This window comes from Osmerus mordax, chromosome 14 (assembly GCF_038355195.1).
Source record: "Osmerus mordax isolate fOsmMor3 chromosome 14, fOsmMor3.pri, whole genome shotgun sequence".
Taxonomy (NCBI): domain Eukaryota; kingdom Metazoa; phylum Chordata; class Actinopteri; order Osmeriformes; family Osmeridae; genus Osmerus; species Osmerus mordax.
The window spans coordinates 14,612,120-14,637,475 of NC_090063.1; the positions used below are offsets into that span (position 1 = coordinate 14,612,120).

Consider the following 25,356-nt stretch of genomic DNA (forward strand, 5'->3'; position numbering starts at 1 on the left):
AAACGTCCATATCACCAGTCAGGACACAGCGATTTTTAAATCAACTTCAGTGTTTAATATTCACACTCAAAAACCATAAAAGAAAATCAAAGTAAACAGTTGAACAAGCTACAGTCAGCAATATCTTCATCCCCATGGGCGTTTCCACCTCCAGAACAACACAACTGTTGCGTTTTCTTCCATATTAATGCTAAAACGACTCCCTTGTGCTTCTCCAACACAGGTAAAGATTTCCCTCTGGTTACTACGGATATTGTAGCCCCCCCTCCCAACCCGTCCACCCCTGCCATGCCCCACCCCACCCCCCTGGACCATCAGCACTGCTGGCTCAATGTCAAATTACCTGATAGTTTACCAACAGCTAACAAGTAGCTAGTGATCAATCAATTAAGGGCACTGATTGGCCAGAGAGTTCCGTCTCGTGGTTAAAACAAGCTCTCCGATTGGTGGCGTGTTCCTTGGCGGTGTAGCAGGTTCGGTACCACTTAGTGCACTTAGTATCGACAAAGTTTAATATAAAGGGGGGGGCCACCAACACATGATGACTAGATTTGAGTGACTGATCGTGGGCCATGGATTAATGGGTGATTGATTAGCTTAGCGTGGTGAGAACCAGCAGTGCTGTGATCCTACAGGTCAGTGGATACCAGGACCAGTGCTGGGGATTGTTGTAGTGGGATTGCACTCGTTTCCAGCCTACCCCAGTCAGACAGACTAGTCAAGCTGATAAAAAAGGCCCTACATAGCAGCTACATAAGGCCTCCATGGTCTCCATAGGGCAGTGGCCTCATAGTAGTAACAGTGTGTTTACATTACATTTGTAACACATGCTCAGTCCTCCTGGGAGGGGTCTGCATAGAAAGAGAGAGAGGAGCATGGCCTATGATGTCATGAGGTGCACCAGCCCTGGAGAGACAATGGGAGTTAGATGTGGTCAAGGCCTTATGTAGCTTGGTTCTCTCACCCTTCAGCCCCGATGCCAACCCCTCCAAACCTTTCTGCGACCCCCCCCCCCCCCCCCACCCCCTACCTCCCATTCCCATCAAGACCTGGGCACAAGTCATGTTTGAAATCCTCTCAAGATTTTCTTCAGCAATTGCTCAGGTCTGCCTGCCTGGCTGGCTGGCTGGGTCAGGTGGATAGGGTCTGAGCATTTTTGGTAACAGCCTTTTGATTTTATTGTGCCAGGCAGGAACAATCAAACACAGATCACAAATCAGAGATCACTGAGGTGATTCCAGACAGTACTTGGCTCCTGTGCTCACTAGAGCAGGAAGATATGTCAACATGATAACCTTTCCCTTGTTACAAGCACATGTAGTAGTATCAGGTTCTGTTCTGTTATCATTCTATACAATTCATTTATATTCTCATATATGATAATGAACTTATAGAAATAAAACTATTTTCTCGTTATCATTGTCAAGCATCAGTTCATTTCAACAAGCAGATTGTGGGGGAGGGAGGGAGAGGGGGGAGGGAGTGAACGAGGGGGGGTGAGGTCAAAAACAGAGTTGAAAGGAATGAGGCGAGAAGAAAGTGTGTGTGAGAGAAAGGAGTGAGGGGTGATGGAGGAGGAGTACAGTGAGCAGACATCAACACACACACACACAACACACACATAACAAACACACAACACACACGCACACACATAACACGCACACACACAACACACACATAACACGCACACACACACAGGAGTCCGTCACACCCCACGCCTGACGGGACAACTTCCCTCACCACCGCCAGGAAACTTCACACCACACACACATGACCGAGGAGAGGGGTGAACGAGGGATGACAACATGCAGAAGTAGAAGAAGGAGAAAGGGGGGGGGGGCGATAAAAGCAACAGAAAGGAGAGCAGGGCAAGTCTTCCAGTCAGCTGACGGATGACATGCGCAGAGATCTTAATGCAGAGTGCGCCTGGGCTTCTGAACGCGGAAACACAACACAGGGCGAACGACTGAATTATGAAGGAGCTAACATCTCTGCACTGTAATGATGCTTTGCCTTAGAAGGGCGGGAGACTGCTGTGATGCACCGACGACACAAATAACGTGTGCATTGTCATGTGTCCGGGCCATCTAGCGGCCATGGAGTGTGTGTGTGTGTGTTGAAGACAAGGATGTGCATGTGGAAATATGTTGCACATCCACTCGTATCACTTCTTGTGTCTGTGGAAGACACACACACACGACATAGGGGTTGTGCCGTGTGACCCATGTGTTAAATAAGGTCCGACAGATTGCTTTAAAGCTTCATGAACACACACACACAGAAACACACACACACACAAAAACACACACACACAGAAACACACACACACACACAGAAACACACACACACACAGAAACACACACACACACACACACACAAACACACACACACACAGAAACACACACACACACAGAAACACACACACACACGGGGGCAATAGGCAGCACCCACAACAACACCCAGAAGCAACAACAGGACCTGAGACTGCGGCAGAGCAATGGAGAGGAGGGAGAGAGGAGGGCGAGAGAGATTGAAAGGAGATGGAGTGTGTGAGAAGTGAGTCAAGTGTTCAAATAAAAGATAAAGCCATAAGTAAAAGAGCCGTGGAGATACAGAACAAACAGCTTGTGCCTTCGTGATGACAGAGAGTGAGAGGAGGATGAAAGGAGGATGAGAAGGGAGGAGACAGGAAAAGAAAGGAGAAAGGAGACCAGATGAGGAGGAGATTCAGGAGTAGGGCTGGGGTACTCCGTATCCAGGCCGATACATTGGCCTCCCTGTGGGGGACTGAGTGCTGGGCAGGCCGGGACCAGTGGGGTAGCTGTACCCCCCTCCGTAGGGGTAGGCTGAGGGGTAGGGGCCGGCGTTAGGGGGGCCGTACTGCCTGAACGCTGGGCCGGGGGGGCCGGGAAAAGTGGGCTGGGTAGGGTAGGGGCAGGCGGGGGGCCCGAAGCCAGGCCGCGCAGCGTAGCCGGCCGCAGGGGTGAAGGGTGAGCCGGGGCTGGGGTAAGGAGGAAATTGAGCAGGGGGATTGGCCGGGCCTTGGCCTGGACCCCCGGAAGCGGCGGACGGGGCTGGGTTTGGAGGGGAGACAGGGTAAGGGGTATAAGGGAGGGCGGCGCCTGCACCGGCATTCGGCGTGGCATTCTGGAAGCTGCTGTGATTGGCCGGCTGGGAACCCGGGGCCGGTGCTGGCTGATGATGCGTTTGGTTATTCCATGGCGATGGTGTTGAGGGGTCCTGACTGGCTGATGCTTGTGATGATGTCATGGCGCCCTGGGCGGCGTCGGAGGCGGCGTCTTCACTCTTCTGTCGGAGCATGTCCTGCAGCTTCTCGATCCGCACTCGTCTCTTGTGAGCAAGGGAGCGGAGGGCGAGGAAACGCTCAAGGAACGTGTCGAGAGGAAGAGCGCCGTCCAGGAACTCGTCTGCCAGCGCCTGGTACAGGGGGATGAACACAGGAAGACAAGCAAAGAAAGACTAAATGAGACACGGAGGAGTGCCCTTGCTCTATACATTTTTTAACGTCTCTTTGGATCAACGCATTACAAGAATCAATGTATGTATGAAATCAATATGCTTCCATATTGGTCATGCTATACAGTACAGGTAAGTATTACACTATAAGACCCAAAACCAACACAACAACCTAAATACCGGCAGATGGAGAAAGAGAGAAAGGGCAAAGGAGAGAAAGAGAAAGCGAGCGAGAGAGATATGAGATAGAGAGATGTGTGGCGTGTGCTTGGCACCTCAGACTCGGCCTCTGTGTTGGCGCCCTCTGTCTGCAGCCTGGTGAACAGCCCCTCCGGAGACACTTGGCCCACAATCCCGTCTGGAGAGATGGAGAGACGGAGGAGGTTAGGGTTGGAGGGAAGAGTCGGCAGAAGAGGGTGATAGGATGGGAAGGGGAGAAGTAAGAGGAGGGATGAGGGAAGACGTGAGGAGATGGTAACCGTAGAGACGCGGATGCAGAGGCAGTAGAAAGTCAGGTGGCTGAGCGGTTAGGGAAGCGGGCTAGTAATCAGAAGGTTGCCAGTTAGATTGCCGGCAGTGCCAAATGACGTTGTGTCCTTGGGCAAGGCACTTCACCCTACTTGCCTCAGGGAGAATGTCCCTCTACTTACTGTAAGTCACTCTGGATAAGAGTGTCTGATAAATGACTAAATGTAAATGTAAAGAGACATGACAGATTAAAGAGGACAAAGTCGTGTGCGAGAGGAAGAAAAGGGAGAAGAGGATGATGAACAGAAACCGAGATGGGAAAGAAGGAATACACGAAGGAGGGAGAACGAGAGGGAGAGCAAGAAGAAGAACAAAAAAGAGAGAGAGTTAGCTAGCTAAAGAGAGAGAACAAATGATTTCACCTCCCACACAAAGCCGTGTAGTGCCAGGAATGATGTCTCTGTCGAGATTTAGTGCTGAAAAAACACATGCAGCACACACACGCCTTCCACACACACGCGGGCGCGCTCACATGCAGCATGGGTTGTTTCCTGTTAAAGCGCTTATGGTGGTGGAACTGGAGCTGACACAGCCGTCTCCAAGGAGACCCTGGCAGCGGAACGGTACCGTCTGTGTGTGTGTGTGTGTGTTTGTTGAAAGACCAACTGTAAATGAACTAAGTAGGACATCTCTTTCCACACACACACAGTTATGTCCCTCTCTATTCACTTTCATGCTTCGATCTGCCTCTCACCTCCCATCCATACATCTCTCCATCCATCCCATACCCATCTGTTCTCCATCCCATGCTCCCTCCGCCTCCCACCCTGCCATCCATTCCTCCATCCACCGCTCCATCCCGTCCCCCGTCCCCACATCTAGGTCTATCTCTCCATACATCCCTTGATCGATCTCTCCATCCCTTGCCCTCTCCCATCTCTCCTCACCTCTGAGACTGCAGTGCTGTCTGTAGGCAGCTCTGACGCTCTCCAGTTGGGAGTACCTCTCCACCAGCCTCTCCCTCTGCTTCTCCAGAGCAGGCTTCACGTCCAGGTTCTGCTCAGCCAGGCTGCGGTTTGAGGCTAGAGCCATCTCTCTCTCCAGCTGTATGTTCTGGATCTGGGGGAGGGAGAGAGAGGAGAGAGAGAGAGGAGAGAGGAGAGAGAGAGAGAGAGAGCAGAAGGAACAGGAGAGAAAGGAGGGAGAGAAAGAGATAGAGAATGAGAATCCTCACAGATGAGTCATTTTAGCAAGAGAGGCTCCTATTGTAACCCTACTCAATACTGACTGAGGGAACAGTGATGGAGGTGTGTCTGTTACCTCATCTGATTCCAATGCCATAGACTCCACCCTATCTGCGTTGTCCAGCAGCTCCTCGAGCTCGGATTGGCTGAGGTCCTGAAGCTTGTCCATTGATTTGCCAGGTCAGCTGTAGGTCACATTAAAAGGGGAAATCACTGGATGTCAAGATGCGATTTGACACTAACCACACAGATTGAGGCACCAAACAGAAAATAAAAATACATAATGAATTACTAATGTGTACACAAATTTTATTTTCCACCATGATTCTAAATTCCTTGATTTTATGTAACTTATCATGCAAGACAAGACACTAATTTAACAAGAAATTATGATTACTAGCTTTTAAGTTCACCCACGAAGCTGTCTTTCTTGTTAAAGAGGATCCTATTACAAAGCTAGCTGGTTTGACATCAATGCTAAACATGTTTCAGGAACATATTGTACGCCAAAACAAATTAGATTAGAAAATTAATGCGGATAGTTTACGATATATAAACTCTAATAAGGTACTTACGTAGTGCTAGCAAATCAAATAGGTTGTGACAGTGCACACATTGACTGGCATCAACCAGCGACTGGTGACAGGTGACGACGAAATAGGGACGGAAGCCCTGACCTGAACCAGATAAGATACAAGGCAATCCCTAAAAGAAAAAAATCAGATTGCTATCGCTATCCAAGCAAGCTAGTTTAGTAAACTAACTAAGCGAGTAGCCAGTGGTTTAGTCAGACGGTCCCGTGTGCAAATGACAACAACAATCGGTTTGGCTATGATGACAGGCACTGGCTAGCGTCAACTTCGGAGGGAAGCCAGCCTTTCGCGATTAAAATCCTTATCCAACGATATTAGTCGGTCGTGTGGACCTAAGACAGATGCTGTTATTATTAACAGCAATTTATATTGATGTCTCCTCGACAATATTCATCAAAACCGAGTGAAATTAAAGAGCTTTCAAGCGCTAAAAATAGGAAAGTTTCACTTCATACTGACAGAATCTCTGCCATTTTGAGAATGACTCACTCTATCTCCTCGAGGGGGTGGTCAAGTTTATGGTCAACACGATGACTTCGGAGAATATCAACAATTTGCTATGTTGATTTATGAAAGATAATATAACAGGAATTCTGCTCATTTCTTGACCCGATGGAGAAATCCTTATATTAACAAAATGACAACCTTAGCAATTTACCTATGTCCTGGAATAATGGTATGATCCATGGCTCAGCTGATTGCAAGGGAAACCCCTACATGACAGAACTCTACCTTAACGCCAGAAGGGAGGAACCTGAAAACTAAACATCGGAACATTTGTGTCAATGGCAAATATTTGTTAAGTTCCTAGCCTTCGAACACGACTGCTTGCGAAGAAACTTAACAAGGCTCTATAAATTAAAAAGATTTATAATAAACCAAGTGGAGGACAAATTCATGGAAAGAACATTATGCTCAAAGAAATACGCCTATATAATTTTGCAAAGATAGGTCTAAGTTTTACAGCATTTTAACACAATTAATAGAAATCCAAAATCACATTTTCATTATTTCCAAAAGTTTATTATATAAGTAGTTATTCCGTATATAAACTATTAAAAAAATAGGCTATACTGTGGGTGTTTTTTTATGAGAAAAGAGTCGAAGGTATAAAAATGTAGGTATTGACAACGAAAGACCCCTACTCCAAATTAGTTCCTTACTGTTCCTTCTAGAATTATTTATATATATTTTTTTAAATGGTTGAATAGCAGATCTACAGGGTGAAGTTTATTATACTTATATAATAAACTTTTTGAAATAATGAAAATGTTGTAATTAGGTAAATGTACGTGTGTGCAAAGCCAGTGTTGTGGCGAAAAGAGACTTTCTGCCAAGATACTGGCGTTCGCAGGTGCTGTATCGCCCAGTGTATCCAGCTGCTTGTATCTGGGTCAAACAGTGCGAACATACAAATACAGGTAACTTTATGTCCATGGTAAGAAAAAAAACGTTTCTTTGTGAAACTTAAACGTTTCTTGTAATGAATGTGGCAAAAGAAGTGTAGTTTAGCGTGATCAGGCATTACATTTACAGGATTATAGGCAATACTTAAAGATTGTTCCTGATGTTTTGTATGTGTTTGGTGTGTCTTTCGTTGTTAAATGCCTATATTTGGAAACTAGATACACCTCTTTTACAATAATGAGTGCATTATTTCACCTGTTCTGTGCCCTGGATATAACCAATACAGTCCTTTTTACCAGTTTAAATATCTTTACTGGGGACGGGTATCAGTTTTTGTCAGAACGTCACTTTTTGGTGTGTGTGATTGCATTTGTGCATTGGATGTGTGTATGGGATTATATGCGCCTGTATGTCAGTAACCCTTAAGAGCTTTGTAACTGGAGACGGAGAGGAGAGAGTGAAGAACCAGAGCGCCGATGTTGTAGAACAGCAGCAGCACGTTCACCCCAGTAAAGAACGTCTGGAAGAGAGATGGAGGACACAATGACAGAATAATACAAAGACCTCCCGCCCACAGGTGTGATAAAAAAAAAAACGGTTGAACTCACTCTTCATTTGAAATATAATGCTTTCTGATTAGTTGTTGGTTTAGTTGGCTAAAGCGGTCTTTAAGGACAAATTCACATCTGTCTGACAGTTCTTACTGTCTCTCAAACAAACACACACACTATTTAAACACACACATGTAAAAGACACTTACTTCAAGGTAGTCCGAAGGACACTCTCTAGTTCCATTCCAGGGTTGGTTGTGAACATTTTCACAGCGTTCAGGCTCAGGCTCCAGGGACACTATGGAGACCACATACACACAGAATGCCAGCATCGCCCCCAACAGGCCGGCTATGTTACTGTAGGCACATCCTTTTAACTGTGAAGGGGAGAGGAATTGATCAAATAAAAATGTATCATAGCCCTTTTTTACAAGCAATATCAAAGAGATGAAGCAGAGGGGAAATGTGGGGAGGGACCAGGAGAGGAGGGACGAGAAGGGAGATTTAGCAGGCTTCTAAAAATGTGATGACATTTCCCACCACTGTTGAACATCTTACCAGCTGTCTGTTGGGGCTTTTCTCATTGGCTACAACAAATGCTCCTGCTGCCACAATCTAACAGAGAACGAGAAGAGAAAGAAAGAGGGAGAGTCTCAGGCAGATAGGAGAGAAAGGAAAGAATGTGAAAGAGAGTAGGAATAATAGTTCTACTTTACCCTAAAAGTAAGTTCTGATTTGAGGTGAACCAATGAAAAGTCAGCCCCTGATTTAATGGACCACAGGAAATTATGTAATTATCAGGAGGCAGGCCGAACATGGCTTCTAACCTATCAGGAGCTCACCACAAAACCGATGATGAGTGGGACCAGGAAAGAGTGTTTTGGCAGGCTGATGGGCATGTGGTAGAGTGGCACAGAGAGCAGCACCTGGAAGAGCCCCAGCAGGATTGTCACCACCTGGTGGACACATACAGAACTGCACCTCAGAGTCTGCTCTCTGATTGGCAGTCACCAGAGCTACATAATGGAGTTCGGTACAGATTGGTACTTTCAGGTGAGACATAAAATAGGCATACAGTTAATACAGCCACGATCCAGGTCTATAACACTATAAAATGTGTGTGTGTGTGTGCGCGTTCGTGTGCGTGCGAATGTGTGTCTTACGCCAGCAGCCTCAGGATCGAAATGCAGGAAAAGACGTTGCAGCCTGGGGCCAGCTGGTTCCCCCGACGCCATGATCCTAGAGAAGAGTGGCAGGGGGCGGAGAGGAGACTAGAGGAGAGCAGTGGTACACAGAGGAGAAGAGAAGCAAGAGGGAAACACAACTGTCAGACACCACTGATGAAGATTCTGCATGAGCAGACACTGTCCATCTGCTTTGCTCTCTGAGTGCAAAGGTCAAGATCAATTTCCAGAGCTGGTTCCAGAAGAAGAAAAAACGTTGTGGCTGTTGTTGAAGGAGAAAAGCAGTGAGTGTACACGGTTGAAAAGAGAGAGAGAAGGGACAGAGAAAAGAGTGTTTCTTAATGAAAACCATGTGTCTACATTCCCTAGGAAATATTGGAATGCTGCTATATGAGAAACGGATGTGAGGGAGGAGAAAGGAGGAGGGGCCAAAGATGGAGGACAATGCAGGAGACAGGGAGGACTAGAGGGAGAGGGAGGACAGGACAGAATGAAGCGGGGGTGGAGGTGATGGGGGGGGGGGGAGGTATTGACAACGAAAGACCCCTACTCCAAATTTGTTCCTTACTGTTCCTTCTAGAATTATTTATATATATATATTTTAAATGGTTGAATAGCAGATCTATAGGGTGAAGATGATAATCTGATCTCCAGTACATTTACATGGATAGGAGTCCAGTACATTTAAAACTAAACTGACGCTGCGTCCCAATAATTGAAGATAAGCATGATGCCCCATAAATTAAATAGCAAAAACCTGTTGATAATGTTGTTTAAATCCATTAATCCTCATTACTGACGTGTTTATTTTTTCAAAGAAAGATTGATCGTATCTAGCATAAACTCTTCATTTGTATTCGGAAGATAACGCAGTAATAACTTTCTTATAGTTTTCATTATCGTTCAGCGATGGATTTGGATTTATCCTACCTTTAACTGTTGACTGTATCTCAGTAGAAAGTGACTGCGAATACCAAAATAAGCGTTGTACTCTTCCTAAGGACCACTAAAGGTTTACAGTGGAATAGCCATTTCTTCTCCCAAACGTTGTGGGGTCTCTTGAAGGGAGGGGACGCTGCAATACAAGGACGTTCGTTTTGTGTCAACCACCGCGCAATGCTGGGCCACTTATCGAGTCCTTTGGACTCTCCCCTAAAGCAGTGTGAAAAACCAAACATCCCTATTATAGTAACATTATATTGATGCCAAAAAGCAGGCGGAGACTGACAAAAGGACATACTGACTTGACTGGGTTGCGAAATATTTCACAGTTCGCTTTTCAAATTGCAACTTTCAGACACTTGGACCATTTAAACGATTTTTGTGTGTTTTTTACTCTTGAGAAGAAAGGTAAGATCATTATCCAAAACAAATGCGTATTGCGTAGGCAATAGCCTGGTGATAACAGTTTAATGTTTGACATATGACAGTCTGTTAAAATGAATAAATAGAACAATATTGTTTAAACTGTCCAGGATAATTCTGAGAATTCAGATTTGTTTTCTATCGACATCCTAACTGTAATTACGGAAAATACAAACACTAAACAAGGCCCACCCTAACCCTAAAAAGTAGAACCATCGGTCAGCTTGATTCGGTTGTGCATCGCACTAAATAACTCTCTAATGAACAGAACTCCGGTACGAATGGCTGTGACGGTCTCGAGGGACCTGACCGTGAGCGTGACAACTGATATCAACGCGGATAAGTTGTTTGACAGAACGCAAGTGCTGAAAGCAAGCATCCAGAAAGGGGAGCCGAAGGCATTAGGAGTGAGATGCGCACGGAGATGGCCATTCTTTAGTTCCATCATTGAAATACAATGGCTTGGTGGGCAATGCGAGTGCACATAATAAAGTGCGTGTTTGTGCATGTTTCAGGTCTCCCAGGTCATTTTGGGAGTGATTGTGATGTCCTACTCTATTCCCCTCCTCTTCACTGAGTTCACAGTGTGTGTGAACTTTGGTGTGCCCTGGTGGAGCGGTCTGTCGGTAACACACACACACACACACACGCACACACATTCTCTCACCTCATTATCCTTCCCATGTCTTCTTAATTCCAATGCATATGATGCACTCTGATCACTTGTTTTTATGTCACTAGTTCATAGCAGCTGGGGCAGTCGCCATAAGGATGGATAAACACACTAATATGAAGATAGTGAGTCGAAGTACAACACACAAACTTCCCTACTTTCTTTATAGTCTTTCTCAATCTTGACCTTTGACCCCCCCCTCCCCTCCCTTCTCTGTGTCCAGGTAGGGGTGTGTTTGCTGATGACCAGTGCAGTCATCTTATTGTCCCTCCTAGCCCTCATCTTCTACGTGGTGGATCTCAGCATCAACCTTCAAATAACATGCCCAAAAGAGAAAGATGATGAAAGTGAATGTATTGACCAGGCACACAATGAGGTACTGTTGGGGCTGTAGTTCAATGTGTTAATGTGACGGCCCCCCCCCCCCCTCCAAAAAAAGGCAATATAAAAAATATTCCTGGTCACACCTGTTCTAGTTTTGTGTTCTCTCCTTACATTTACATGTAGTCATTTAGAAAACGCTCTTATCCAGAGTGACTTACAGTAAGTACAGGGACATTCCCCTGAGGCAAGTAGGGTGAAGTGCCTTGCCCAAGGACACATTTGGCACCGAAATGAATCGAACCGGCAACCTTCTGATTAATAGCCCGATTCCCTAACCGCTCAGCCATCTGACTCCCTGATTTCTCCCAGGAACTGAACAGGAGTCTAAAGTCATCACTTGCTCTCTTCACCATCATCCAGACCACCATCTCATGCGTCCTCTCCATCAACCTCTTCAAGGAGAGAAGGAACATCGGACGGCATTACGACGTAAGAGATAAAGACAGTTGTCGCTGTAACATCACTTGCATCATCGTGTTGTTTATGTGTGTGGCTTGTCATCCAAGAGAAGAAGCATCTAAATGTGCTTGTCTTTCTGTTGCTCTCATTCCCTCCTCTTCCCCATCCCTTCTCTCTCTCTCTCTCTCTCTCTCTCTCTCTCTCTCTCTCTCTCTCTCCCCTCTCCAGTCTCTCACTCAAACTGTTCCCGCGACTCCAACAGACTCTGTGCTCCCTGACTTCAATCGACCTATCACAGCTAGTGACACGTAAATACTTTGGAACATTCCCCATTACAAGGCTGGCATCTTAAAGGAGATGATGGCGACTAACTTCCACCTCAGCCTCGAACTTTGATTGTTATTGACCTATAAACTGCTTCTGTGCCAAGATTCAATATGAGCACCATTATCATCTACCAACACACAATACTTGTTATTACGCCATGTGATTAAACATTAACGCCTTGTTTTCTATTTTTTTTTGTAACTGATCAATACACATCATATTTTTTGTACGTTTATATTTTCATTAAAATAAACAGAGAATACATCAAAACGATTGCAGAAATGTCTTCTATTCTTCACCGTGGTGAAGCTTGGACATGTGGTCTTTCACCTTGATTTCTCCCCCTTTCCTGTTTATATTTGGTACGCACTAATCCACACCCCTCAGTGAATTCCAAAGTGGTTGAATTTGTGTAAAGTCATGCGCCAAGGCCAATCGTGAGCTTTGGAATCCTCAGAGGAGTGGAGGACACCACTATTCCAAGAACAGAATGGGGAGGGGCTATGAACATAACAGGCTGGAACAATCTGGGAACCGCAGCAGCATTCAGCTGTTGACCCACTGACCTATTCCAGATTCATTTATTCCTTCACAGGCCCTTCCTCTTTCCCCACTTTATTCTGGATATTTGATGGAGTCCAGACTTCATGCAAAGAGACAAGGATTCTTTCATGCAGTTATCACAAGCACATTGTTCCTGGATCCTGGCACACACTCCATATCTGACACACACAGCCTGTTACTGTTACAGGCTCTCTTTTTCTCTCATTAAAAGGGAGATGAAGGCCTGAACCCCACACAGAACACTAACCATTGCTGGCAACTTTAGCTGCTTGTCTTTAACTTTGTATTTTTAGTAGGAACTGCAGCTGCCCTTACAAAGTACTCATGTTTTCATTTAGTGGTGTTTCGTCATATGACAGCACATGCAGTAAGAGTTGTGAATCAGAATAGTAAGAAAACATTCTGGCTTGCATAAACTACTGAAATAATGCTAAAGGATGTTGTTGAAAATCTTGGTATTTTCGGTGTATTTGTTACACATTCTACGTATTGGCATACTTAAAGATGGTGTAGGCAATGTTGTTGAGAAGCACTTTGTCATATTGGCCGAAATAAACTTTACATCTTGATAGCAACCAATACATCTAAAGGTTTGACGGTAATATGAAATCAATCCGACATGTGTGGCCGTCTCAGGACTGTAATAAACACAATCATTAAGAGATTAATGATTGGACAGGCTACCTGTCTGTCTACCTACCTACCTGCACGCACTCTCCCCCTGCACTTGACTGATAACTGTACTGCTAACATTACCACAGCCAGCTGTTGATAGCTCACCAGAAAGTTAAAACTCAATAGAATTTCCCAAATCTAATATGCTTGCTTAAAAGCAGTGAGTACTCACCTTAGCTATGTTTATATTCATTATAATAATGTTGTGTGTGTTACATGTAAATGCAACATGAGGTAATTCAAAACATGCTTCTCTCTCAAGCTCTCTCTCTCTTGGACTAGTCTCCCGACAGCTCTGTAGTCAGGTAGTGCGTTCATGTGTTTCTGGGAGTGGCTTTGAAGGGAGGGGGTGGGCAATTATGGGTTGAATCTTTGGAATAGAAGCTAAAATAGCTATTTTAGCTAAACTTGCCTACACCAGCTTTAAGCTTAAAAAACAGGCAATTCTTCACTTTCCTCTTCCGTACTGTAGATGGCAACCTTACGCCGAGTGCGTTCGCTGACGTTGCTTTTCCACTAAAGGGAAAGGAAAACTTTTGTCTGGTTTGGATACAGCCCCCTGGGAATTATATAGTTGGTTGTACATACCAGTACCCCTTTGTCTTTTTTAATTGTCACTGTTAGATGGTCTTTTTTTTACATTTTACTACGCTCTCAATACTTCGAACGCTCTCAAAATGGGTTGCTTGGCTTGCAGTGACGTGAAACCGAAAAAAGTGAACTTCCTACGTGTATTTTGCTTTTTTTTCTGTTTTCTATTCATGTTTACTTCTGGCCATAGTACGTTTGAGAAATCGTCCATGTATTCCGAACGGACGGGCGGTTTATGGGAAACACTCACCGATCTGTCCGAGGAAGCACATAGCTATGTAGTGCACCTTGTCGGTGCACGGACGCTAAAGGCTGTACAAAAGGTAAGAAAGCGTCGTTTGCAACTTAAAAGAATTACCAGCAGCTGTTTTATTAGTAAGAAAATAGCCAGTATATGCATGCATCAGGTAGGCCAATGCGGTACAGGTAAGTATTTCCGGGTGAAATGGCACCTTAAGACAGCATTTATTGGTTCATGAGATTGTGATGGATACCATTGTCGACGTCCTTGTACTTCTGCCCCAGTACCCATTACAACTCATTCATTTGTATCCCTGCCTCCCTCCTTCTCTAGAGTCTGTCTCAGGTGGTGTGGACTGTAGCTGGGGGGCTGGCCTCGGCGCTGACTGTGACTTCACAGTACCTGACACAACTTCTCAGGGCAGCAGGAGTGGAGGGTACAAACGTTATAAATAACATCCCATCAATCACTATCACCTGTGATACCCGATAACCTACAGGAAATTAGGCCATGCAAGTTAACCTAGTCACTGACAACTCTGTGCCGAACTACCCAAACACCACTCACACACAGTTCAGACAAACCAGTCCAACAAGTCCTTCAAAATGGTGTTGACGTTGCTATTATCCAAAGAGCTAGAGACCAGAGGGTATAAAGCAGAGGCGTTGTTAGACATAAAACTCTACTGGGGCACAGGCCCCTATTCATATCCCTTTTTTTCTTTTAAGCTTGCTGCGCACAATGCACTACTAGGCTATAGAAACTCCCCTTGCTTAACCCACTATACAACAGTTCAGGGAGGCAAATATCAGCTTTGGCAGGGACATCAATAGTTAATGCGAGCGCACAATTTTTTTTTGCATTCATTTGAGTGCAAATACTGTTTTTTTGAGCTTCATGTAATATTGTTTTTATGTTTTAGTCAAAATAGATGATCGGTAGGCCTATTATTTAGAAACTATCTAAATGATAGGCCAGATCAGATCTGATAGGCCAGATCAGATCTGATAGGCCAGATCAGATCTGATAGGCCAGATCAGATCTGATAGGCCAGATCAGATCTGATAGGCCAGATCAGATCTGATAGGCCAGATCAGATCTGATAGGCCAGATCAGATCTGATAGGCCAGATCAGAAGAGCGCACTGACATGGAATTCTGCGTGCATACGTTTTTATTTTTTCAGTTAAACACTTTTACAAGCGTTGATTGGCATACTGCGTTTATTTTTTCCAGGATTATCAATCTAAATGAATGCACTGACTAATAAAGTAAATTGTTCAAACTCAAACTTTAGATTTTACTGGGGCACAGCAGATTTATACTGGGGCACGTGCCCCAGTAAAAAGGGTCTAACGACGCCCCTGGTATAAAGGTGTATCCTAACTGACCTTCGAAATATGCAGTCTGCCCTGTCATGCCCTGCCCCACTGACTGACTGAGAGGAGATAATCTACGTCTGTATTGCACAACACATCCTGGTTGACATGAGACGAGGTTGTTGGCATGAGAAGGCTGTTCATGAAGGTGCCCACACAGATACATAAACTATTTTCACCTCATGGTTCAGTCATTAACGTCCAAACCTATAGAGTCCCTGGACAACTCTTCAGCTGAATGCGGCCGTCTATCAGTATGTGTGTTCCCTAATCAGATCCATGGAAAGGGAACATGGTGACTAGTAAAGAAACAAGGGTTTGAGACATACTAAATGTGTGGGGGAAAATTTAACTGTTCTTTTGTTCAATTAATTTCTCTTTTTCACTCCCTCCCTTTCTCTGTGCCCTAGTTGACTTGTATTTAGACCACATCACCCCGGAGAGTGTGGTTAATATTGGCCAATGGGTTCTGCTGGCCCTCATTGGCTACTGGCTGCTGTCCATGGCCCTACGATTGGTTGCGTCCACACTGAGGCGGGTCTTGTGGCTGCTGAAACTGAGCGCGGTCTTGGGTCTGTTTGGCCTCATCCTGAGCGACAGCAACGCTGAGACACAGACCACTGCACTGCGATTGGCTGGCCTGGGGTGCCTCTGCATCTTATTGGGCATTGGACAGCCGGGGGCGGGCTCTGCAGTGGAGAAGACCGCCCATCTGGAGGAACAAGTGAGAGCTTTGGAAAGACGAGTGAGAGAGATGGAGCGGAGGAGGATAGAGGAGTGAGGGATCGAACTGGAGAGGAAGATGGAGGGATGGAGAGGAATTGTGATATTGCAGAAGAGGAGAAAGGGTACTCTTGTTTAACTGTTTTTTATGTTCTGTAGTACAAAATAAAGTTCTTGGATTTGTAAAGTGTGAATAAAGCATTATTGACAGATACTGTCGACACCATAGGTTTGGTTTCTACTCTTTATTGTGGTGGATATGTATCTTCTAAAGTATATGGATGCTATTGATACACAGAATAAAAACGAATGGAACATTCTTTAGGAATATACACAGTGTTAAAATCACTCCATTATACCTACTAGACCCGGGCAAAGTTTGGATTACAGTGTATGTTTGATTTAGTCTACAAGGCACAGTTGAACCAGTGGATAAGGTGTGAAAGTGCTCACTGCATGCAAGAGGAGAGAAATCAAACACACCCCAGTCAGCTATTTGAAACCCCACCCAGGTCTGCTGCATCTGTGAAACTGCCGTTTTAGACCCCAGTAACAATGACATACAAGGCAAGACATATATTCATAAACACAAACAGTACATACTTCCTATGTTCTACAAAATTGGCAATTTATACAGTACATTAACTTTAAAGTTTATGAAAATAAATAAAAAGTGGTTGTTTTGCAGTTTCATACACGTAATACAATGAGTTTTCAAGACTGCGTCAAGGATTCTGGATCCTGATGAACACACCAGAAAATTACATAAACACAGGGTTGTCATGGAGAAAATGTATTATTGTGCGAAACAGTACACAGATGGATTGGTAGAGAAATATAGTGATATATACACACTGTGTATACAACGAGTTAGAATAGAACTGGAAATAAAGTAGTTTATTTGGTTTAACTTGAGATGTTTTGTATCACTGAAGAACCTGAAAGTATGGGATAGGTCGATGCAAAATAGCGGACACTAGGCCTAGTTTACACATACACATATCCAGTCCTCTTAACACAGGAGAGGGGAGTGCACCTCAAGAAAGCATAAGAACATATGGAGAATGAAGGGACACAGAGGTAGAATGCTGACTTCCTTGAAGACTAGCAAGTGCCATTGGGTCTTGGATAGTCTCAGTGGTGACAGGAATGTCGGAACGCTCCACACCTCAATCAGCCATCACCAATTGGCGTCGTCAGGAATTCGTCGTAAAATTTCACTGGGCCCTATTGTATAGCCTATGTTGTTCATGAAACAGTCACCACATAATCTCTCTTCATTCAGATATTCCTGACTCCTCAATCTTCCCTTTCCTCCGCCATACGACAGTTCTGCACCATATTGAAGACGCTGGTTTGAGGATGAAACAGACTACACACATTCCTGTCTTGGCCCTGACCAGTTGGTAATTTGAACATGTGTACATGTTGCCAAACAGCTAGAGACTAGAAGGCACCGTCTCCACAACTTCAGGGCTACTACTCCTCCTACTACCGAGACTCATCTGCATTTGAGACACTCACGTGCAGACATTTAATGGCTTGAGGTTCATCCGAGACGGATCGGCGGTAGAGACAACTACTTTGTCTGTAAACAAATAGTCTGTAATTTTAGACCTTTATAATAACGACTAACTGAATTCAATGGTGTTTTGGATTGACGGCCAGCTTGACCGATGGACCTGTGTTCGAGGAAGAGTCTGTTCTGTGGTCTGGTTGTGTAGCCAGGACAGGATATGGGTACTTCCAGTATTGTTGTCACCATACAACAGTGCCCACGCATTAGAGCACCAGCTATGACAGTAACTTCCCACAGGCTCTTTCATAAAGCTTCCTGAAGGTGATTGACCTATCAGATAATGCACACCCTGTTTACATGGCAATAGTACTATCAGTAAGGAGTGGCACATGCATAATGTAAACACGACAAAATGTGATAGAAGACATGATGATCCTAGTTACATTTATTCATCGGTTTTCTTATTGATATACAGAAAGTAGCTATTGTATTGGCTGAAAGTAAGCCTTGGTGAGTCCTGAGTGGACAGATGGTCACCAGTTTGTGATCTGATTGGATGAGTGATTGATTTTGATAAAATGCTCAATTGGATGATTGGTGGTTGTTTTAGTTTTTTTTTCTTCCTCAATGGTCAGGTGATCACATCATCTTAAAAGGCAGTTGGAAGGTTTTGACACGTGTTCTGACACCGTCGGACAACCAGGTTTTAAAAAAGGATACGTTACAAAATGTAAGGCTACACATTTAAAATCAAGATATTCCTCACCTGACCTCTCATTCCAAAGAATTCGGGGTCTGCTCATATGAAACATCTGGCCCTTGCCACAGTTACATTCTTCCAAAGTCTGTCCTAATACTCTGAAACGCTCCTTTCCTCGTGTCCTTCTGCAGCAGCTGTTGGAAGTGACTTCTGCATCTATACACTGGACGTAGGAATCAAGGAAAGGTGTTGAGGAAAGGAGACGTAGAAGGGTATTCGGACAGAGTCATAACAGGAAGAGCTACCCCACCTCCCAAAGCCTACAGGAAGTTGCTGGAGCTATTTCCTTTCTCGATCTGGAACTGGTAAGCGTTGTCTGCGGTGACAGGGGCTGTCGGAGGGGGTACGGGTGGCTGGAGGGACGACACCGGGACATTCTGTGGAGTGGGACACTCTGGTCAACTAATGTGTGTGTGTGTGTCTGGGTGGGTGGGTGGGTGTGTGTGTGTTGGTATGTGTGTACCTGTACAGGTGGAGGATGAGCGAGGAGAGGATCAGTAGGAGACACCTTCGCTGGTTCAGCCATGGGGGGTGGGCTGCTGTACATCACTGGAGCATAGCCCTGCGCACACACACACACACTTAGTCACAATTAACACCAGAAGCACTTACAGAAGCTCTGGTACTGTGCTGTATGGGTGAGACATAGAAGATGGGTCGATGGTGAATTTAGCACTCACACATACACTCAAGAAAAAAAGAATTAATTGTATAAAAAATGATCTAAAGACATTCTATGCACCAACAGGTCTCTCACTACTGACTGGTTCCGGCCCACAGACAGACGTGTTTGAGAAACACTGAAATAAACACGAAACACACACCCACTACAGATATGTGAGGAGAACTGACAACAGGAACATACCATGTGAGCTCCGGGGTAGTACTGCTTAGTTAGAACAAAATATAGACTGGCGTTAGAATGTCTCATCCTCAAAGCAAATCAATGGAACATCGTAGAACAGCCAATAAAAAATGAGTATTATTAAAACAGCGGAATATAGATTTGGTTGAGTAGAGTAGGGCAGAGTGGTATAAAGTAAAGTAGAACAGAGCACATTAGAGTAGGGTAGAGTTGAATACAGTAGTAGCAGCAGAGTAGGGTATTAGACGGAACATCAAGAGAAGCAAGGTTGGGCCGTACCATAGGGGCCCCAGGGCCGGGGGGTGGGCCATTCCACTGAGGGGGCTGGGCGGGGGGTGGACCGTTCCACTGGGGGGGCTGGGCGGGGGGTGGACCGTTCCACTGGGGGGGCTGGGCGGGGGGGTACATTGGGTCCTGGGTGGGGTAGACTGGATTCATGGCCTAGGAGAAAAAAAACACAGACAAAAAAACATGAGGGGTTTCAGGAAGAGAGCAAGAGAAAGTAAGACGTAGACTCAGACTCACTGGAGGAGGACCATTCCACTGGGGTCCAGGCATGCCGGGATTCGGGGGTGGGTGGACGGTTGGACCCATACCCGGGTACCCCTGAACACAAACACACACGTCTCGTGATCATACTGTAATAACAGTACTACAGTACTAACAACAAAAGTGCAACGATGTTATTAAAATGTCGTAAACTTACAATGTTAGGGTCCTGAGCGGGGCCAGTGTTGTGGTAGTACACCTGTAACAGAACATTGCAATTAGAAAAAACATTACATAGCTGCACGCGCACACACAGTCTGCTTTTCCACCCCCCGGTAAACAGCAACTCTCTTACTGGGCCGCCAGGTCCAACAGAAACCCCCCCTGTAGGTGTTCCATAGGCGGGCGGGAGAGGCGCATTCTCAGGGGAGCCTTGGGCCTGGAAGGTGGTGGTGGCGGGCTTGCGTTTGAAAATCTTCTTCCTGCAGCAGCAGCAGATTCCTGCTGGGATCCCCAGCAGCAGCAGGAGGGCCATGAGGGGGTTCCCATCTGTATCGTCAAGGTGATCTAGGAGGGAGGGAGATATGTGTGAGTAACAGGTTGGGAAGAACAGCAAAAGTGTTCAATCTAATAAACACATCAGTTTCAACAATGGGAGCATGGGGGGGGGGGGGGGGTTGGAGAGAGAGGGGGTAGAGGGGAAGGGCTGGGGGAGGTGTAAGAGATGCTGAAATAGTGTCTGGAACAAACATTCTCAATTAAATTCAAACATGTAATTACTAATTACTTGCTGTGCCTACTTGCGAAACAAGGTTGATGGCTGGAAACAACATAATAATAGAGTTTGGATACATTGGTTTCTGTTTCCTGCTGTGCAATCAATGTTTTAAGGATAGTCCACTAGAACAATACTTTCCCTCTACCTAAGAAACTGTTTTGAGGGAAAATTTGGAGTAGCATCTGGTTTTGCTGTATCCATTTTACCATTATGTATAAACTCAGTGAATAATCAAGATAGCTGTTTGTCTATACTCTCCAAGAATGTTTTAGTAAATCTCAACAGAACTTTGAAGTCAGAGTGGAATGGGGGGGGGGAGGGGATGGAGGCTAAAAATAGGCTTAGCCTGTGTCCATGTAGAGTTCATATGTCCTCAGCCAGTCACTGTCTATTTTCCACCTGCCACTCCTCGGGGTGTCCTCCGTGACAGAAAGACTATAGTTGCTCTTGAGAGACTCCATAGTGACTATACTGACTCGATACTAACTCTATAGTGACTCTATAGTAGCCCTAGTGACTGCATAGTAACCCATAGTGACTCCATACAGACTTGATAGGAACTCTATAAAGACTCCCTAGCAGCCCTATAGCAACCCTATAGTGACTCCATAGTAGCCCTATTGTGACACCATGGCAACCCTATAGTGACTCCATAGTGGCCCTATTTACCCCTTTTCCACCAACGCATTTTGGGTGCTGGTTCGGAGCCAGTGCTTAATCTCGAACCAGTTCTTTCTCTTTCGACAGCCTAAGAACCGGCTCTGAACCAGGGAAAGTGGTTATTAAGTAGCACCACCTGGTCTAGAAGTAAGAACAGCTTGGGGCGTGGTTACCGTGACCAACAAGACGAACAGAATCCTTTGACCACCATTTCTATACGTTTTTACTATTCATGTTTCAGCTCAACGGTACGTGTAATTCTGCATCTGACGAGAAGTGGGCAGTGTAGTCGCTGAAAATTTGCTTATTTTATTGATGAAACGGCTAATTTGCTCCGACTTTTCGATAACCTACCTAGCTAGCATCTCAGTGCAGTGCAGACACTAGTTGCTGCATTTGATCATAATCCAAATGACATGAAATTTTGAGTTTGTTTTGAACTTTATTAAGTATGAGCGTATATTTAACACAAATGTATAATACACAAGCAGGGAGTCAGATGGCTGAGCGGTTAGGGCAATCGGGCTATTAATCAGAAGGTTGCCGGTTCGAGTCCTGGCCGTGCCAAATTACGTTGTGTCCTTGGGCAAGGCACTTCACTCTACTTGCCTCGGGAAATGTCCCTGTACTTACTGTAAGTCGCTCTGGATAAGAGCGTCTGCTAAATGACTAAATGTACTATACAGCAAAAGTCAACCTGCATCTCAATTCATTCTCTTCAGTCTCCGAAAGATGAGACGTATACAGTGACGTAAGACCTGGCTCTGTGGTGGCTCTCTAGCCTTTGGAAAAGCAAACCGGTTCTTAGACGGCTCGCAAATTGAACCAGCTCTAGCAGCAGCTCCCAACTAGCTCCCTTTTCACTTTGGTGGAAAAGGGGTAATTGTGACACAATGGCAACCCTATAGTGACTCCATAATAGCCCTATTGTGACACCATGGCAACCCTATAGTGACTCCATAATAGCCCTATTGTGACACAATGGCAACCCTATAGTGACTCCATAATAGCCCTATTGTGACACCATGGCAACCCTATAGTGACTCCATAATAGCCCTATTGTGACACAATGGCAACCCTATAGTGACTCCATAATAGCCCTATTGTGACACCATGGCAACCCTATAGTGACTCCTGAATAGACCTATTGTGACACAATGGCAACCCTATAGTGACTCCATAATAGCCCTATTGTGACACCATGGCAACCCTATAGTGACTCCATAATAGCCCTATTGTGACACAATGGCAACCCTATAGTGACTCCATAATAGCCCTATTGTGACACCATGGCAACCCTATAGTGACTCCATGGTGACTCCATGGCAGCCTACAGCACCTACCTACGAGCTCCATCCGGTTCACTGACACTTCTCTGTCCCTGCGGTCCTTCAGCGTGTAGTAGCCCACGTCTGACGTGTTCACGTTGGTGATCTCGATTTTGGCCGAGTGGGTTTTGACACGGTCGTAGTAGTTGGGCAGGTCGCGGGACACTGGGGAGCCATCTTGGACCAGCGTTACATTGGCGCCCTCCCCTGAGAAGCTCAGAGTGGCGCCTTCCAGGTGGATTCCCTCCAGGGAGATGTAAAGAGACTGGCCCGCCACCCGTTTGATGTAGTCATGCCTAGCTGGAGGGGGGGGGGGGGGGGGGGGGCAGAGTGAGAGACAGAGGAAAATATGAAGGAACTGTGTAAATAATGGCTTGGGGGTGTCTTTTTTCTCTCTCTCTCTCTCTCTCTCTCCTGTCACTCTTTTCACTGTAGACACCAATACCCCCCCCTCCCTCCCTCAGATACAGAGGGCACACACTCACTAGTGACAGCCACCTTCAAGGTGGAGATCTCCTTGTTCCAGTAGTCCTTCTGTGTGTACGTGCCCTCGTCATCGAAGGTCACCTGGTCCAGGTACCAGCGCCGGTCGCTCCCCGTGCCCGACACGTAGCCCTTGTGTAGTAGTCTCGTCATGGACCTGCTGGTCCAGTACTCGAACGTCTTCCCCGGCTCGTTCGCCGGCGTGAACTCCAGCTTGTCCACACTCTTGGGGAGGTAGATCTTCAGCTGGCGCCCATGGGAGAGGCGCTCGTGGATGTCGCGGACCGTGTAGGTGTCTGAGATATGGCGGGGCGCGGGGAGAATAAATAGAGAGGGAATAAATAGAGGCTTTTCCTGGCATCTTGTTCTGACTTGTTCTGTTGGACAAACATATTCCAAGGACCTGCACAGACATTACTTTACTAACAGTTGTTGAATACCCGGTACAGATTCAACCCAATAAAGGCTTCATTTGACATGCTGACACAAGTTGGTGGTGAGCCTTGACATTTAGGTAGAACATACTCACCCACACTGAGTGCCGAGCCCAGCAGGATCCACACACACCACATCATCTGAGAGACATAAAGAGTAACAATAATTCATCATACCAGTAGTGCTAGGGTTAGTTTGGGTTGCTTATCAATGGGCCTATGTAGCACAAGTACGTAGGGTGCATAAAACGCATGTAATCTTAAAAAAAAGAAAACACTCCGAAGTGTAGGTGTTCTCTTAGTCTGCTGAAAATAAAGTATGCATGATGTGGTTTAAATTTCCATAACAAGAACCAGTCCTTCTCTTGAATTCGCTGTGCGTCGGACAGGAAGGCCTAAACCGAATGCGTAAAATCCCCAGTGAACAATTGATCATTCCCAATGAGCAAGTGATGATAACCACTGCACTTGAAACGTGGACCTCGCATCAAGGGCTTTAGCATGTGGCATGTTCAAATATTTACACAGGGTTTGCTTAAGAGAATTGATTAAGACGAGACAGATAAGAGTGCCCATTGAATCAATCAGCCAATTTAAGTGATGATTTAAGGAATGTTTTGCTCTTTAAATCAATCCGAACCCTGTTTTGACTGAACGTGACGTTAACATCTGAATAACTGGAGTCTGGAGAACTGTTGTTGTCTTGCAGAAGCCAAGGCCTACTACAGCCTATAGGCTACAGTGCAGTTCATCGAGCAGGCGGCGCCTCCGTACGTGAGAACGGCATCATCTCGGAATATCGATTTAAAGACAAATAAACATCAAACTACTCACTATAAGGTAGATGACCAATAGCCTTCAACTTGCAACCACGGGAAAAAGAACAAATGTAGAAAATGTTGTTTCGAGTCAATCACATCGCTAAAAAGGCGGGTGGTACAAAGAGGCACTGGTTGGTTGCTAGACAGCGACAGGGACAAAAAATCCTGTATAAGCTGCACAACAATTTGCCTCGCACGCACCCGCCCCCCCAACCCCCCCTGGTTAGGACAGGAATGTTTGCTTGCACGCATAGAAAACACTGAGAAAACACCTGGGTTTACACTAAAAGGCAACGTGTTTTACATTTCCCTAGAAAATAAACAGCTATTTAACAATTGGCTACTCAAAACATCAATGGAAAATGTGCTCATAAGGAAAAATATCTGAGATTCTCTAGCATGTGTGGGCTATGGATGCCCTGTGTCCATGCAGTAAGTCATTGCAATATAACCTTGCACAGCCTACCTTGAAACAAGTCGAATGATACCTGTGGTGTTAGGAGCTTCGGGATAGTCAGACGGGATAGACGATCTGAACGTGGATAGATTTTCGACAGAGGGCGGTGGCTGTGATTCCTGAGTTAACCCTGCCCTGCCCTGTCGACAACAGCTCTCACTAAAGCTACCTAGCCCCCCTCTGCATCGGAATAATTATCTAATTAATAAGGTTTTTGTACAATCATAGGCTATATAGGCCTACTACAACTAAACCGACCCGAGTAGAATTATTAATACATAGTCAAATTATAAGATTGATACTTTCTAGGTGTTGGTCTGTAAATAAAATTCCAGAAATAAGCTTTTATTTTATTTGCATTTCTAATTTAATTTAATTATCTTTTACTTTTCCATCACTGGCCATAAAAGTCTTGAGGGGAAGATTGGGAAAGTTGGCGGACCATTGCTATCCCAAGATGCAACTACTGGACCAACATCCGCCACGCAGCCGCGGAACAACGTGCGTGGATTGAATGC

The 25,356-nt window shown here is 45.4% G+C and overlaps 4 protein-coding genes across 6 annotated transcripts; 1 reads left to right on the forward strand and 3 right to left on the reverse strand.

Moving 5' to 3' along the window:
* Positions 1-304: 304 nt before the first annotated feature.
* Positions 305-6,273, reverse strand: vps37c (VPS37C subunit of ESCRT-I). Of its 2 annotated transcripts, none has more exons than XM_067250582.1 (6): positions 5,765-6,273; positions 5,266-5,374; positions 4,893-5,064; positions 3,753-3,835; positions 2,372-3,438; positions 305-2,259 (listed from the first exon to the last, which is right to left on the reverse strand). In XM_067250582.1, the coding sequence occupies exons 2-5, from the start codon at positions 5,356-5,358 to the stop codon at positions 2,728-2,730; spliced, it is 1,059 nt and encodes a 352-aa protein (XP_067106683.1). In that variant the 5' UTR covers positions 5,359-5,374; positions 5,765-6,273; the 3' UTR covers positions 305-2,259; positions 2,372-2,727. The 2 variants fall into 2 exon arrangements, with proteins under 2 accessions (XP_067106683.1, XP_067106682.1); XM_067250581.1 differs by having other exon boundaries at positions 2,368-3,438.
* A 423-nt stretch (positions 6,274-6,696) lies between these two features.
* On the reverse strand, positions 6,697-10,016 carry si:dkey-9i23.16 (uncharacterized protein LOC571915 homolog). 2 transcript variants are annotated; one of them, XM_067250591.1, is made up of 6 exons: positions 9,855-10,016; positions 8,904-9,011; positions 8,583-8,696; positions 8,299-8,355; positions 7,950-8,038; positions 6,697-7,709 (listed from the first exon to the last, which is right to left on the reverse strand). In XM_067250591.1, exons 2-6 carry the CDS (start codon positions 8,973-8,975, stop codon positions 7,691-7,693), a joined length of 351 nt encoding a protein of 116 aa, XP_067106692.1. In that variant the 5' UTR covers positions 8,976-9,011; positions 9,855-10,016; the 3' UTR covers positions 6,697-7,690. The 2 variants fall into 2 exon arrangements, with proteins under 2 accessions (XP_067106692.1, XP_067106691.1); XM_067250590.1 differs by having other exon boundaries at positions 6,698-7,709; positions 7,950-8,117.
* Positions 10,017-10,148: 132 nt separating this feature from the next.
* Positions 10,149-12,342, forward strand: tmem176 (transmembrane protein 176). Its single transcript, XM_067250589.1, has 7 exons — positions 10,149-10,274; positions 10,558-10,696; positions 10,805-10,915; positions 11,031-11,087; positions 11,186-11,338; positions 11,656-11,775; positions 11,974-12,342. The coding sequence occupies exons 2-7, from the start codon at positions 10,571-10,573 to the stop codon at positions 12,055-12,057; spliced, it is 651 nt and encodes a 216-aa protein (XP_067106690.1). The 5' UTR covers positions 10,149-10,274; positions 10,558-10,570; the 3' UTR covers positions 12,058-12,342.
* A 5,848-nt stretch (positions 12,343-18,190) lies between these two features.
* On the reverse strand, positions 18,191-24,401 carry wu:fc21g02. The gene is made up of 10 exons (XM_067250579.1): positions 24,395-24,401; positions 23,656-23,701; positions 23,129-23,422; positions 22,659-22,943; positions 20,233-20,444; positions 20,095-20,136; positions 19,914-19,994; positions 19,668-19,829; positions 18,987-19,085; positions 18,191-18,900 (listed from the first exon to the last, which is right to left on the reverse strand). The coding sequence occupies exons 2-10, from the start codon at positions 23,699-23,701 to the stop codon at positions 18,784-18,786; spliced, it is 1,338 nt and encodes a 445-aa protein (XP_067106680.1). The 5' UTR covers positions 24,395-24,401; the 3' UTR covers positions 18,191-18,783.
* Positions 24,402-25,356: the final 955 nt, after the last annotated feature.